This window comes from Lipotes vexillifer, unplaced genomic scaffold (genome assembly GCF_000442215.2).
Source record: "Lipotes vexillifer unplaced genomic scaffold, Lipotes_vexillifer_v1.1 scaffold121, whole genome shotgun sequence".
Taxonomy (NCBI): Eukaryota; Metazoa; Chordata; class Mammalia; order Artiodactyla; family Lipotidae; genus Lipotes; species Lipotes vexillifer.
Genome location: NW_006773122.1, coordinates 1,106,845 through 1,120,678, shown reverse-complemented (window position 1 = coordinate 1,120,678; position 13,834 = coordinate 1,106,845). Strand labels below are relative to the sequence as shown.

The 13,834-nt window shown below is 52.1% G+C and overlaps 1 protein-coding gene across 1 annotated transcript; it reads left to right on the top strand.

Moving 5' to 3' along the window:
• Positions 1–4,939: 4,939 nt before the first annotated feature.
• Positions 4,940–12,080, top strand: GPX3 (glutathione peroxidase 3). Its single transcript, XM_007448037.1, is given in 5 exon segments — positions 4,940–5,026; positions 9,733–9,886; positions 10,789–10,906; positions 11,341–11,440; positions 11,859–12,080. Coding segments are annotated over 5 exon segments (681 nt in total).
• The last annotated feature ends 1,754 nt before the right edge of the window (positions 12,081–13,834 follow it).

The window sequence follows — 13,834 nt, the reverse complement described above, 5'->3', positions numbered from 1 at the left end:
AAACCTGGTTTTTGCCAGGCCAGGTCCTGCTGAAGTTTAATTGCAAGATCTGAGGAAATGAGTTAACATGCAAGCCTGAGATTGCTATGCTTAGAAAGATCTGCTTGCACAATTGGCCCTGGGTTGATGTTCAGCGACTTTGATTTCAGGAGGATTTCCACCATTCCCAGAACTGATAAGAGTGGCTCACTATGCCTAAACTGTTTGGACAAACAATGTGGCTTGTGCTGAATTCCTGCTTTCCTTCTGGGAGTCTGGCATCTTGGTACATGCTAGGCAGAGGATGCCTACATGGCCAGCCCCCAATAAAAACTGAGCACTGAGTCTAATGGGCCTCCCTGGTGGACACTTTACATGTGTTGTCACACTTTGTTGCTATAGGAGTTAAGTACAGCCTGTGTGACTCAACTGGGAAAGGCCTCTTGGAAGCTTGTGCCTGATTTCACCCATTCTTTGTCTCATGCACCTTTTCCCTTGGTTGATTTGTTCTGTAACCTATTACTGTAATAAATCATAGTGTGAGTATGATTATATGCTGAGTTCTGTGAGTGATGATGGCAAGTCATTGAACCGGGAGGTGGTCTTGGGGACCTCAGACAGGGGATAAGCCTAGATTTCACAGAGACAACTATAATCCTATAGCAATGTTTTATGAATATACAGCTTAAACTCAGCACGATCCAATAGAAACATAATGTCAGTTGTGTATGTAATTTAAATTTTTCTATTGGTCACATTTTACAAAGTAAAAAGAAAGAGGTGAAATTAATTTCAAGAATATAGTTTCTTTAATCCAACATATAAAAATATTAACGTCTCAACACGTAATGAGATAAAAATTTATCGAGATATTTTTACATTCTTTTTTTCTTACTAATTCTTCAGAAACCAGTGTGTATTTTACATTCACAGCACATCTCAGTTTGGACTAGCCACATTCCAAGTGCTCACAAGCCACATCCAGCTATTGGCTGCCATGTTGAACAGCACAGGTTTGCAGATAGTGACAAGGACTCTGGAAACAGGACATCTGGGTCAGAATCCTGGTTTTGCCACCTACCAGCTGCATGACCTTAAGCGAAGTGATTTAACCTATGTGTTAGTTTCTTCATCTCTAAAATGGGGATAATAATGTTAGCTACCTCATGAAGTTACAGGGATTCTTCCAAAAGTCAGTAAATCTAAAGCAGTACCTGATGCATATAGGATGTTGGGTGAATGCTGGCTGCTCCTCTTACTGTCCAAAAGGTTGGCCTTTGAGGTCAACTTGTCCAACTCTTTATTCCATAGATGAGGAAACTGAGGCCCAGAGTTTGGAAGGCACTGGTTTGAAAAGCAAAGGCTCTAGCCACCTCTTTTCCTGTCCCCTGGCTAGCTCTAAGACAGCACCTGCCAATTATTTAGGAAACCAGCAGCTTCAGGTCCCCACCTAGGTTCTGCAATCCTGTCTTGATTGCAAAACAGGGCCACCATTTGAGTTGGCACTGAAGTGGTGGGGCTGGGCCTCCCTTCTGCCACCGCCAACTGGACCCATCAGGTGGGCTGGCTGACTCCGTCACTGAGTCCAGTGCTTACTCAGCACCCATAGGGCTGGCTTCCATTGTTTTCACTTTTTACGCCCTTCTTATTTATTAACTCATGTTCTATCTTCCTCGAAGACGCAGAGCATCAGCACTTTTTTAAAAACCTCCTTTTAATCATCTACAGTCCCCATCCACCCACCAAGCAGGTAGATAGGGAGCTCCCCAAATACGTCTAAAAAAGAGAGAGTGAAGGGGCACTGGGTGCCCACTTATCTGGGATGCAGTAGGGCATGTTCTCAGGCTGGAAACAAAACTGGCTTATGATTCCTTTAGAGTATCTGTCTCCATCCTTCCTTTCCTGAAACCCAGATGAAATCATCTGCTCTCCTCTGACAAACTCATACATCTCAAATCTTACTAGCAGCTGGAATCAGACCAGTTTCGTGGGCTCAAACTTGATAGCACATGCTGACCTGAAGATCTGTTTATTCCATTTGCCCAGTAGTGTTTTATTTGGCATTTGTTTATTTAATAGATAGTTACTGAGCATCTACTGTGTATTAAGCCCTCTGCAAAGTGGTGAGAATGAAGCCTTTGTGGACCTTATGATTTGTTGTAGAAAACAGACAAACAAGAAATGATGGTAAAGTACAACAAAGGCTTGATATAGAAAATGTCAAATACTCTAGGAACTATAACAGAATAAAGCAAGGGTTGACATGATGCTGAAACCTGAAAATGGTGGGAGAGAACCAGTAAAAGAGAGAGAACATGGAGAGTTCCAGACAGAACTCAACAACATAGACAAGACCTGGAGGTGAGAGAGAACGGCATGTTGGAAGAACTGGAGAACAGTCCAGTACAGCTGGGTAGAGAGAATAAGAGGAGTGTGGCAAAAGATGAGGAAGCGGCTGGATTTGGAGAATACTATCTGAAGCGCTAAGGAATTTGGACTTTAACCTGAGGGCAAGGGGAAACATCCTGGTGGAGAATAACATCTTTCAAAACATAGGGTTCCTGGGAACAAATCAACCAAATGTGCTAGAAAGGTTGAGGGTGAAGTGTTGTTTTCAACCTTGTCTTCATCATCTTTGTACTGAGGCTCAGACCTCCTTTGAAAGTAGTCTGCAGCATGAAGGCCCAACCCAATGGCAGGCCATGCTCCCTCAACCTCCCAGCCCACTGTCCATGAGATCAGTACTTCCGAGTCTGGTGCAGCACGGGTCTTCCTTAGACCCTTGGAACTGTAGAGCCACAGAGACCACCATGGAGAGATTGTCAAAGACGCTTGTCTAACAGATTGACCAACTGAGGCCCAGAGAAAGAAGGTAACTTGTCTGTGGCCCCACTGCAAGCCTCAGGCTCTGACTCCTTCTTGTCTCCCCCAGAGAAACCAAACACCAGGGCTAGGACTAGGGTGAGGCAAGTCAGGCACTCAGGGTGCACCATTTAAGGAGGCACTCGCTCGCGGGTGCCAGCTCTGCACCTGCCTTACCCTCGTCCTGGCTCTGTTGGACACACTTCGAAGGTAGGGATTGTAACTTTCAGAAACCTTTTTGACATCTTTCATCGTGTTGACATGATGCTAGGCACATTTTTTTTTTTTTTTTTCTTTTTTGCGGTACGCGAGCCTCTCACTGTTGTGGCCTCTCCCGCTGCGGGCCACAGGCTCCGGACGCACAGGCTCAGCGACCATGGTTCACGGGCCCAGCCGCTCCGCGGCATGTGGGATCTTCCCGGACCGGGGCACGAACCCGTGTCCCCTGCATCAGCAGGCGGACTCTCAACCACTGCACCACCAGAGAAGCCCCTAGGCACATATTTTGAGGGATCCTAGATTCCTGCTGATGCTAATGAACAATGGATTTCTGACAAACTGATATGTATACAGATGTTTGTATCTTTGGTTAAATATGACCTTCAGGAGACACCAGAACAAAGTCAAGAGGGCCTGAGAATGGAGTCTAGACCTGGATTCTGGTCCCCTCTCTGCCATCAGTTGGCTTTGGGAACTTGTTCCCCGTCTCTAGGCTTCAGCAAAATGAGGTGGTTGAATAAATAGCATTTATTGACTACATACTCTGTGTCAGCCCCTGTTCAAATGCTTCTGTGCTTTAACTCATTTAAAGAATTCCTGGCCTTCAACACTCCCTTCACTTCAACAGGCTGTGGTTTGAGGTAAGGAAGGCTTCAGAGAACGTGGGATTGAGACAGACCTTCCAAATTCCCACGGGGACAATACTATCTTAAATCATAGTAGAGGCATGGTATCTCAAGGCACTTCTCCATCAGAAGACAGAGAACCACCTGCCTCAGAATCACCTTTGGAACATGTCTGAAGGTGGGGAGCCTCAGCCTCTGCCGCTAGAGATTCTAATGCACTGATTCTGAAGAGGGACCTGGGAATCTGTATGAAAATCTTCTCAGGTGGCTGGTAGTCTGATTTGGGAAGCACTGATCCCAACGCAGTCCCCTATCGGTGGAGAGAATCATACCTAGACAGCACAGACCTAGAGCTCCCTGAACTGATCACCAGCATCTTGAAGCAGAGAAACGAAGTCATGGATTGACTAATGCTGCAAATATTAAGCACTTGTTGTGTTCTAGGCCCTGTGCCAGCGGGTGATTACGGTCCCTACTCTCAAGCGACTCCTGGTCTAGGTCTGTCACTGATTTTTAGAAACAAGTCATCTAGCCAGAACCAGAAGGGACTTAGAGAGCATCGGCCACTCCCATCATTACACAGTTGGGGAAACTGAGGCCCAGAGAGGGAAAGCAACATGTTCAAGGCTACACAGGGAGCAAATGTATTTTCTGCTCTCAAACCAGCTGAGGAATCCCAATGTTCTTCCCAGGAGAGGGCTGCATTCAAAATCCTAGGGCATTCACTCTTTGCTTTTTAAGCACTAAACCAAACATAGAGTAAATAAATGTTCCTGGAAGTCTCACTTCAGATCTTGCTGACATTTTAGGTCCTTAATATCCCTTCAACCAGAATGGAGGCAGGAGGGAACAGGGAACACCGAGCGGGTGCCATCAACTCTTCGGTGCTTTTCAAAGCCCTTTCCATGGCTGTGCTGAGGACATTGTGCCTGCCTCTTCCAGCACTTTAGAGTCTAAATAAGAAGAGGGTCCCGCCTCACGGGTTCACAAGGAACTGGCTCCCATCTCTCTGTCCAAACTTGCTTATGTCACTGTCGCCCGGGGCCTGGGGAGGGGGAGAAGCGGAGGGTAAGTTGTGTCCGCCCCTGAAATGCCAGACGCCCTGCGATTGGCTACAAGGACTCCGGCCCGGCCGCGGATTGGTCATCGCCGAGGGCTTGAAAGGTGGATGAGAGCGGACGACACCTCAGACGGACTGTGGCCGGGGATCAGACAGCGTCTTCGGCGAGTCCGAGACGCGGCCCCCGCCCACCATGGCCCGGCTCTTCCGGGCATCCTGCCTTCTCTCCCTGCTCCTGGCCGGCTTCGTTCCGCTGAGCCGAGGACAGGAGAAGTCGAAGGTGAGTGAGCCTCGGGGATGGGTGGCCAGGGGATCGAACGTGGTCCGCAGGTGCCCATCTCTCGGTGGTGAGGCACCCTTCTTCCCGGGCTCCCCACCAGTAGGGTGACACCTAGGTGCGAGAGACGCCCTAGCTCCCGTTGCCTCCCTCTTCAGCATACCCAGACCGTCGTCAGACTCTTCGCGGTTCCATCTGTTGGAGACCTGGGTGCCCCGGGTGGGCAGAATGAATGAGGGAGGAAGGGTCTTCTCTCCCGGCCCACACTTTCATCCCTACGGCTACCTCCGGGTCGCCTTGCTACCTCCAAGCCACCGTCTGTTTCTGAGATGTTCCCCTCCAGTGGGGCCTGAAGGGGGTGGGGGGGCACAGAAAATGGCCTGGAGACTCAGGGTCTGGGTTGGCTGCAGAGGTTCCCAGGGAGAATGGCAGGCAAGGTGAAAGGGAAGGAACACGCGGCTGCGTGGTCCCCGTCTAGCCCAAGCATAAACGCAGGTAGAATTCTGGGATACTGGTAGAAGACGCAGAGATCTGTGACAGAAGGAGCTCTGAGCTGGCAGCACAGAATGCCCAGGATGCTGACTAGACTCCCTTTTCCTTTGTGGACCTCAGTTTCTCCACCTGTGGCAGGTGGGAGGACAGGGCACAATGAGGCTGATGATTTCAGAGGGGATGCTTGGAGAAGCTGCAAAATCCACACGCTGTTCTCTGAAGTGTCTCCTGTTTGGGGGCAGCCTCACTACCCACCACCCACTGCCCATCTTGGCCTGAGCAAACCTGGTAGTTGGAGAAAGCTGGGGACTGCCAGCTCGATAGGAGAGGCGGAATTCTCCTGAGCCTCAGTCTATCCCCACCAGAGTGTGTGGCCCTTAGCTAGAGTGGAGATGCTGAGGCCAGGAGCAGGGGTGACCACACATGCTTATCTCTTTGGACAGTATATGCCAAAGTGGGTGCTGTAGATCTCTCCTCTTCCCCAGGGTGGGGAGGCAGAAGCGAGGCACAGACCCAAAGAGAGAGATTTATGTCTCCAGCATCCCAGCGCGCACGCACGCGCGCGCACACACACACACACGCACACGCTTGTATAAGCTGAAGAAGCAGCTTTGCACTTGCTGTGTTTCTCAAATCTTCCAGATCTTAATTCTAAGATCTTATGACTCCATGATTCTGTTTCCAAAATCGTTATCTACTGTTCAGGAAGCCCATTCCAAACACAAGGTTCCTTCTGTCTGTTTCTATCCCCTGTCCTGTCCTCAGCCTAAATTCCAATCAGTCTGCCCCTGCTTGGAGTCAGCCTTGAGACTGGATGGTTATGGGGTCACTTCCTCTAAGCCTCTGGCTTTGTATCCAGTCCTGTTCATAATCTCCAACTCAGAAGGTATTTTCCAGGGCAGGGATGGTACTGAATTTCAATATTGGGGTGTGGAGTAGAAGTGAGGGTAGAGCCTGTGTAGGGCAGTATCTTGGAGTCCTATAACCTCAGTTTGGGGAGAAGCAGAGAAGGGAAGATGGGCCCTGCTTCAAGAAGGCTGGAGGTAAGAACATGGAGCCCGTGAATTACTCATCATAGCCATGCGCTCTCTGTAGAACTCTGGGGAGTAGATGGATTCAGAGAACACAGGATGGGTATGGTGTAGAAAAGTCTTAGGGTGGGGTGTGATCATATCAGATACAACCAGCTAGGACTTGCTAGCTAATGACAGTCTGGGCATGCCTCTTTCTCCTCCAGGTCCCGAGAGAGCTGAAACGTCATAGTCCTGGGTTCTAGGACTCAACCACTTGTCCTACCCCAACTCCAGGGCCAAGCAATGGGGCAAGGGGCAGGTGGAGAATGGGATGGACAAAGGGTGAGAGCCCCAAAGGGATGTTTGCCTCCTCCCAATTCAAAGGGAGGGGCTGGGTAACAAAGGGAATCCTCCTTTCCTTGCCATGTCCCCTCTCCAGTCCGGTTTAAGACTGCCCAGCCTCCCTGTCCTTCCTCTACAAAAGGACTTTGCAGAGACTAGAGAGAATAACAACCGCTGACGTGCGTGGGATCCTAGTAACCGCTGGTTTCTAGGTGACTAAACCAGGCAGAGAGAATCATGGAACCACCGGCTGACAGTCAGGGCTGAAGAGCCCTCAAGACAGCACTGAATCTGACCCCACCTCACAGCTGAGGAGCCAGAGCCCCAGAGAAGGGACGGGAGTCCTCACACAGAATCAGAGGCCCAGCCAGGCCCAGAACTCAGGTCTCCTGCCCCCAGTCCAGCTCTCCTCTCACACTTTCACACTGATGGGAGTGGGCAGATGGGTGAGGAGAAAGACACAGGACCAGCAACCCAAGCCAGCTGGGGACCTGGCGTGGTCCCCCCTCCAACTCTCAAGCCATCGAAACTCTCCTGTCTTGTGCAGTTGTTTGAGGATAGAGGCACCCTCACTCCCTCTCCCCACCTCCACCCACAGCTCCTCTGACATCCGGGTTAAGGTGCAGGGTTCTGGGACTCCATGGGCCCAGAAAAGGGGAGGGGGCTTCCGTAAGGACTGGACGTGTGCTCAGTGGTGAATGCAGGCCATGGCTTCCCCCACCATAGGCGCTCTCTGACCCCTCTCGGTCGGAACTGACAGCACTGGCTTCACTGGCCCAGTAGAAAGGATGGAGGCTTTGTCACACATCCCTCCTCCCGTAAACACCCTGCCCAGTGCATCGTCTTCTTCATACTGGCTGGGGAACACATCAAAGCCCTCTTCACAATAAGGTAGGAACGTCAGGACCCTTTACCCTAGCCCTTGATGGGTGGGTGGGGCAGGGGGCGGGTACAGATTTCTCTCTAAGAGGCTTGCAAGACAGTTTTGACCTGCTAGTAAATTCTCGCAGCCATTTTGGGAGGCAGGTGGTATTATCCTCTCCCGTCAGCAGATGGAGGCTCAGACTGAACGTGACTTGCCCAGGGCCACACGGCCAGCAAAGACTCAAATCTAATGAGAGGAGATTCCCACCCTGAAACTGGTTTCAGAAGCTGATCCTCCGGCTGTGTACAAGCTTCCATTATTTAGACAACCTCTTGGCTTTTTTTTCTCCCCATTTCACAGTTTGTTTTCAGACCGGGGTGGAGTAGAGAGGCAGGCGGGAGGCCTTTCCTCCTGGCTGCTAGACCTCTGTGGCCAGCTAGGGCGTGTTTGTTGTGCCCTGGCTGTTTGTATTTGGAGGTGGAGCTGACCCCAGCTGGGGCCCACGAAGCCCAGCGGGTGAAGGAATGTCAGGCTTAGGTCTCAGGCCGGCCTCCAGCAGCCACTACAAGTCACGGGGCATGGAATATTAGACTCACGTGTAGCAGGGAATTTGCACCGGAGCCAAGAAGAGAGCTTGCAGCTGTCAGGGAATGGCCGCGTGAAGGGAGTTCCAGCTCCCCTGGTTCAGCATGCTTCGTATTCTTCAAGACAGAGCCTGCTTTTTTACACCCTGCTGGGGCCACACCCTGCCAGCCCAGATGGGTCTCCTCACGCAGTTGGGCAGAGGTGTAACTGGCTGCAACAGCAAGTCTTCCAGGATTGGTGGGAAGAGAGGGCATGAATTTGCTTCTCTAAGTCCAACCACCTGGCTCTGTCTCTCTGGTCTATAATGTTAGTTTGCATTCGATTTGTTTATTGTCTTCTCACCTCTTCTCAGATGTCCAGGCCAGGACTACCTGCCCAGCTGCTAATTATGGTAGTGAGGCCATGCCACTCTTTCAAGAGTAGACCCAGATTTTTGTAGTCTGTACCAAAAAATGGCAGAGATGAGATGGGGTAGAGTGGGGTAAATGGAGCATCCCGCTTGCCGGCAGTAATCCATTCCCTCCTCTCCCCCTGACAGTGACGCTGTCAAGCCATGGTGGTTGAGAACAGCTGATCCAGGTCAAGGCTCTCATTTTATAAATGAGGAAACTGAGGCCCACAGAAGAGAAAGGGCTAGTCCAAGACCACACGGGGAGTTAGTGGCGGAGTTGGTCATGGAATCCAGGCTCCCCAACTTGCAGCCCTTTTAATGCTCTCTCTACTAGCTCTGGAGGCTGGCCGTGGAACAGCTTGGCCAGAGGAAGGTATAATGGTCATCGTCACAGCTGCTCGCCCCCAGGGAACGCTGAAGCTATGCCAGGCAGTGGGACTTTACCCTGACCATCCCATTTCATCCTCACGGCAGGCCTTGCCCCATTCCTGGCTACCATCCTACTTCCCTATTTTCTAACAGCCTCAGTTTTCCAGTCCCCCAGGTCGGGAACCTCTGAATCACCACTGTCCATACTGCTGCTTCCTCATTTCTGTTCAGTTCTTCCTTCACGATGGTCTAGTTCAGGTTCTCATCACCACTTGCCTGCATTATTGCAATAGCCTCCCCGTCTCCACCAGCCCATCCAATAACACAACACCAGCATTGGGGGAGTCTCCCTCAGAGCCTGCCCGGTGGCTGTTTATAAATTGACGTGTGATGCAGAAGTAATGACCAAAGTAAGTATTTCTCCAAGTTTCCATAGCACCCACCAGCTCAATAAGTGCTTTCAAAACTATTGTTTCGTACAAGGAATTAGGACACCTCACTTCTAGTCTGGTTCTAATTCTTGGAGTGGTCTTGGGCAAGTCAAGACCACTTGGGCAAATCAGTTCCACCTCCTCCCTGTTATCTTGCAAATGGTGGAGTCCAAGTTCCTTTCCAGCTCTAACCACTCCCCGGCACTGTTCTTCTCTTCCAGATGGACTGCCATGCTGGTGTGAGCAGCAGCATCTACGAGTATGGAGCCCTCACCATTGACGGGGAGGAGTACATCCCCTTTAAGCAGTACGCTGGCAAATACATCCTCTTTGTCAACGTGGCCAGCTACTGAGGCCTGACGGGCCAGTACATTGGTAAGGGCCCATGCCTCTTCCCCTGCTTTATTTGGGGCTGTTTCTGCCAGTTGGGCACACTCCAATCACAGGAGCTTTCGCCGTGCAAGGGGGAAGGGGTGACGGTGATCACGAGATCCCAAACTCCGTATCTTAGTCCTACTGTGTTCCATGGTTCTTTGAAAATGATTATATAAGCCTGAGGTCTGATCACCTTCAAACATGTTCTGGAAGATTCTCAGTTATCCTTCATCCCTGGGCACCTCAGTTGCTCTAAAAGCAGAAGGAGGGAGGAGATTGGGTTTGTGCCTGGAGCGTCCTTTCATTGGAGTAAGAAACCATAGCTTTGTCTTGCTGAGAATTCCTCACCTGTCCTCAGCCCCATCTGCCTTAGTGCTTCTCTTGGCCCCTGGAAAGCAGGCAACTGGCCTGAGTCCCCAGAGTACGGGTGTTAGTGACAGAACCAGGTGTTGCACCCAGGTTTCATGATCCCTTGTATCCTCACTTCTTTCTCCTCGGCTGGGTCAGAGTCAAGAGCCTGAAGGAACAGGCAGGCGAAAGGCATCTGGCAGCACCCACAAGAAAATGCTTTGGGGGGTGGGGTGGGGTGTGAGAGGGAGGCATGGGCAACCTGACCTAGAACGTTCTGCCTGGCAATCATTGGACCTTGGCAGTGGGTGACATTTGATGAACCATATTGCTCTCTTTTCCCCCAAACCTCCAACCTATCCAGATTGGAATCCATAGCATGGGACTTGAATCCCAGCATTGTCACACTCAGTGGATGATCTTGGGCAAGTCCCTTCCCCTGTCAGGCCTCAGTGATTTCAGCTGTACAATGGGTGAGCAGGTGGAGTGGTACACAGGAGGGAGGGCTCCTCATCAGGCTAGCCCAGTCTCTTCTCTCTCTCTCCCTGGCCCAGAACTGAATGCACTACAGGAAGAACTTGCACCATTTGGTCTGGTCATTCTGGGCTTCCCCTGCAACCAATTCGGAAAACAGGAACCAGGAATGAACTCGGAGATCCTAGCCACTCTCAAGTGAGTGCTAACTCAGTGTCCTGAGAAAGCGCCCCAGCCTAGCCTCCAGGCATCTCTTGCAGCGGCCCCTACTCATGATGGATATTTATCAGCCTCCAAGAACTACTCTCCCCTTCCAGGAACCCCGTTTAGTGGAACGAGTGGAAGAGGGGCCAGGAGAGGGACAGAGACGAGGACGATGGTTGTTAGCACATGACCGGGGAGGGGGAAGGGGAGTACAGGTGGAGGGCAGGGGTTTATTGAGAAGGTACCAAACTGGAAAAAGACTGTAGACCCACATTATGCCTGTGCCCATTCACTATTCACTGGCTCCCACTGCCCACTGTAGAATAAAATCCAGACTCCCAACACCCCCTCCCCTGTTCTGTCCTTTCCTCTCATTTCTGAGCCCTGTGCCCATTTCCCTGGGACCCACATAAAAACATTGCTCTTAGGCATGTCCGACCAGGTGGGGGCTTCGTCCCCAATTTCCAGCTCTTTGAGAAAGGGGATGTGAACGGGGAGAAAGAACAGAAGTTCTACACATTCCTGAAGGTGAGTACACAGCCACCTCTATCAGAGCCTCTCTGCCCAGCTGATGCTGGCTCTGGACCAGGCTGCAGCCGCTCCTGGCTCCAGCCCACGTAAAGACAAGGCCTGTGCAACCCTCCTCTGCTCCTGGGCTCTTGGGGAATTTCTTGGCATCTGATTATTATTCCAACTAGAGGGCTTTGCAAACCCTAGGGTCTCATCCGCCCATTTTACAGATGGGCCCCAGAAGGGACAAGATTAGGGTCTCACAATCTGCTAGAGCCAAAACAGGTTCTGAGATTCAGTTTCTAACTCCCAAACTGGTGCTCCTTTCTCAGTGCCAGGCTATTCTCCTTCCTCCAAGGAGCCCTGGGAAGGAGGCGGGATAAGAGGGTGGGAGGGGTCCCAAGCAGGGTTGACTCTATTCTCATCTCTGCTCCAGAACTCCTGTCCTCCTACCTCGGAGCTCCTGGGCTCACCGGGCCGCCTCTTCTGGGATCCCATGAAGGTTCATGACATCCGCTGGAACTTTGAGAAGTTCCTGGTGGGGCCAGATGGTGCTCCCATCATGCGCTGGCACCACCGCACCACGGTCAACACTGTCAAGATGGACATCCTGACCTACATGCGGCGCCGGGCCACCCTGGAGGCCAAGGGGAAGTAACTGAGGCCCACCCCACCCCACGTCCACCACGCAGGGGCTGGGGAGGACTCTGTTCAGGAAGGAATCCATTTCTCCACCCACACCATACTCCCACGCTAGACCCCTTATGATTACGCAAGGCCTCAGCTTGACACGAACGTGTGCATACAGTTGTGTCTGTACTGCTGTGCACATGGGTGTTCGCACGCATGCCTACAGCTGTGTGTGACCAGGTATGTGCACACACGTAAGCGTACGGCCACGTGGGCTGACCTGCACGAATACCCAGGAACGTGTACCGTGTGTGTGGCGACAGCTGTGTGCCGTGGAGAGTGCCAGAGAGTGACTCCCCTCTTTCCAGTTCTCTGTTCCAATGACAATTCACCTCCTTCTGAGCCCAAAGGAAAAAGACAGCTCTAGATTCAACTGTTCTGCTCTAACCTGGACCTCAACCCTTGGAGCCGGCACCTCCCACTGCCTCCAAACACCACCCTTGAAATGCCCAGAAGTTTCTGGGTCTGCCACACTGCCCGACCTCCCTCGTCTCCATCACACAGCCTCCCTCCTTCCTGAGGGCCCTGCCAAGCCCCCTACCCGGCCCCGCAGTGTTCCCTGAGAGTAGCCAAGGCAGATGTGAGAGCAAGGGCCACGTTCCCCGTGTCAGGGGTGGCATCTCCATGAAGGAGGGGCCCGAAGCCCTTGTGGGCGGACCTCCCTTGAGCCTGTCTGAAGGGCCAGCCCTTAGTGCATTCAGGCTGAGACCCCCAGGCAGGGATGCCACCCCCGCTCCTTTGAGGGATGTGCCCTCTCCTCTCACCCCGACCCACTGGCATTAGACTCACCCCTGTCTGCCTAGTAAAGGCCTTTCTGCAGCAGCTGAGCCTACTGTGATGCCTCCTCAATGGGGCCACCCTCGCCGGCGGGAAGGGAGAAGAGGAAGAGGAAGGGAAAAGGAGTGAAGGGAGACCTTTGGGCCCTTGCGTTTTGGTTTCCACCTAGGCCCACTCTGCTTCCTCACTCGGCATTTGGAGTTTATAAAGCCAGCTCCCATCTACTCCCATCCCACAGTTCTCCACGGCAGCTAGGGCTCGGGTGAGGTGTTCATTTGACAGATGAAGAAACAGGCTCGCAGAAGGTCCAGGCCTTGCCCAATGTCTCCTGACAAGCGAAGGGCAGGACTAGAATGTAAACCCAGGTTGCCTGACCCCCAGCCCCTGGATGACCCTCATGGAGGCTCTGAGCAGGGCCCCAGGGGATATCTGCCAAGAGTAATGGTGATGCTCCTGGGGGTGTCTGGGAGGAATGGGGTATGGAGGGAGGGGGCCAGGAAAGCAGCACGCTGGTTGACTAGGAGGGGAACATTAATCAGGGCATAAAAGAATACCAGTGACAAAATGTTCATCTTTCACTTGGATTTATGTCCAAGATTCGTGCAAACAGCTGCCCGGGGATCAACAGCCACCCCAAACCGGGCCTCCAGCACCACAAGCCTCCAGCTGAGGGCCTGGCAGCTTCAGGCTGGGGCCCCTCAGCCAATGTGGCTGGCATGGGCTTCATCCCAGGCTGCAGTGGTGCTGGCAAGGCTGCCGTGGGCGGAAGTGGAGGGCCCAGGAGTAGAGCATCCTGTCTCTTCTGCTCCCAGAGGCAAACCCACTCTTCCCGCAGCTCCTCAGAGGGGGAGGGGATGTGCATGGGGCAGGTCCTGCTACTGCAGAGCTTGAAGCAAAAACTAAACACACACATGAACTGAATGTGGTCCCCAGAGGGGCTGCTGA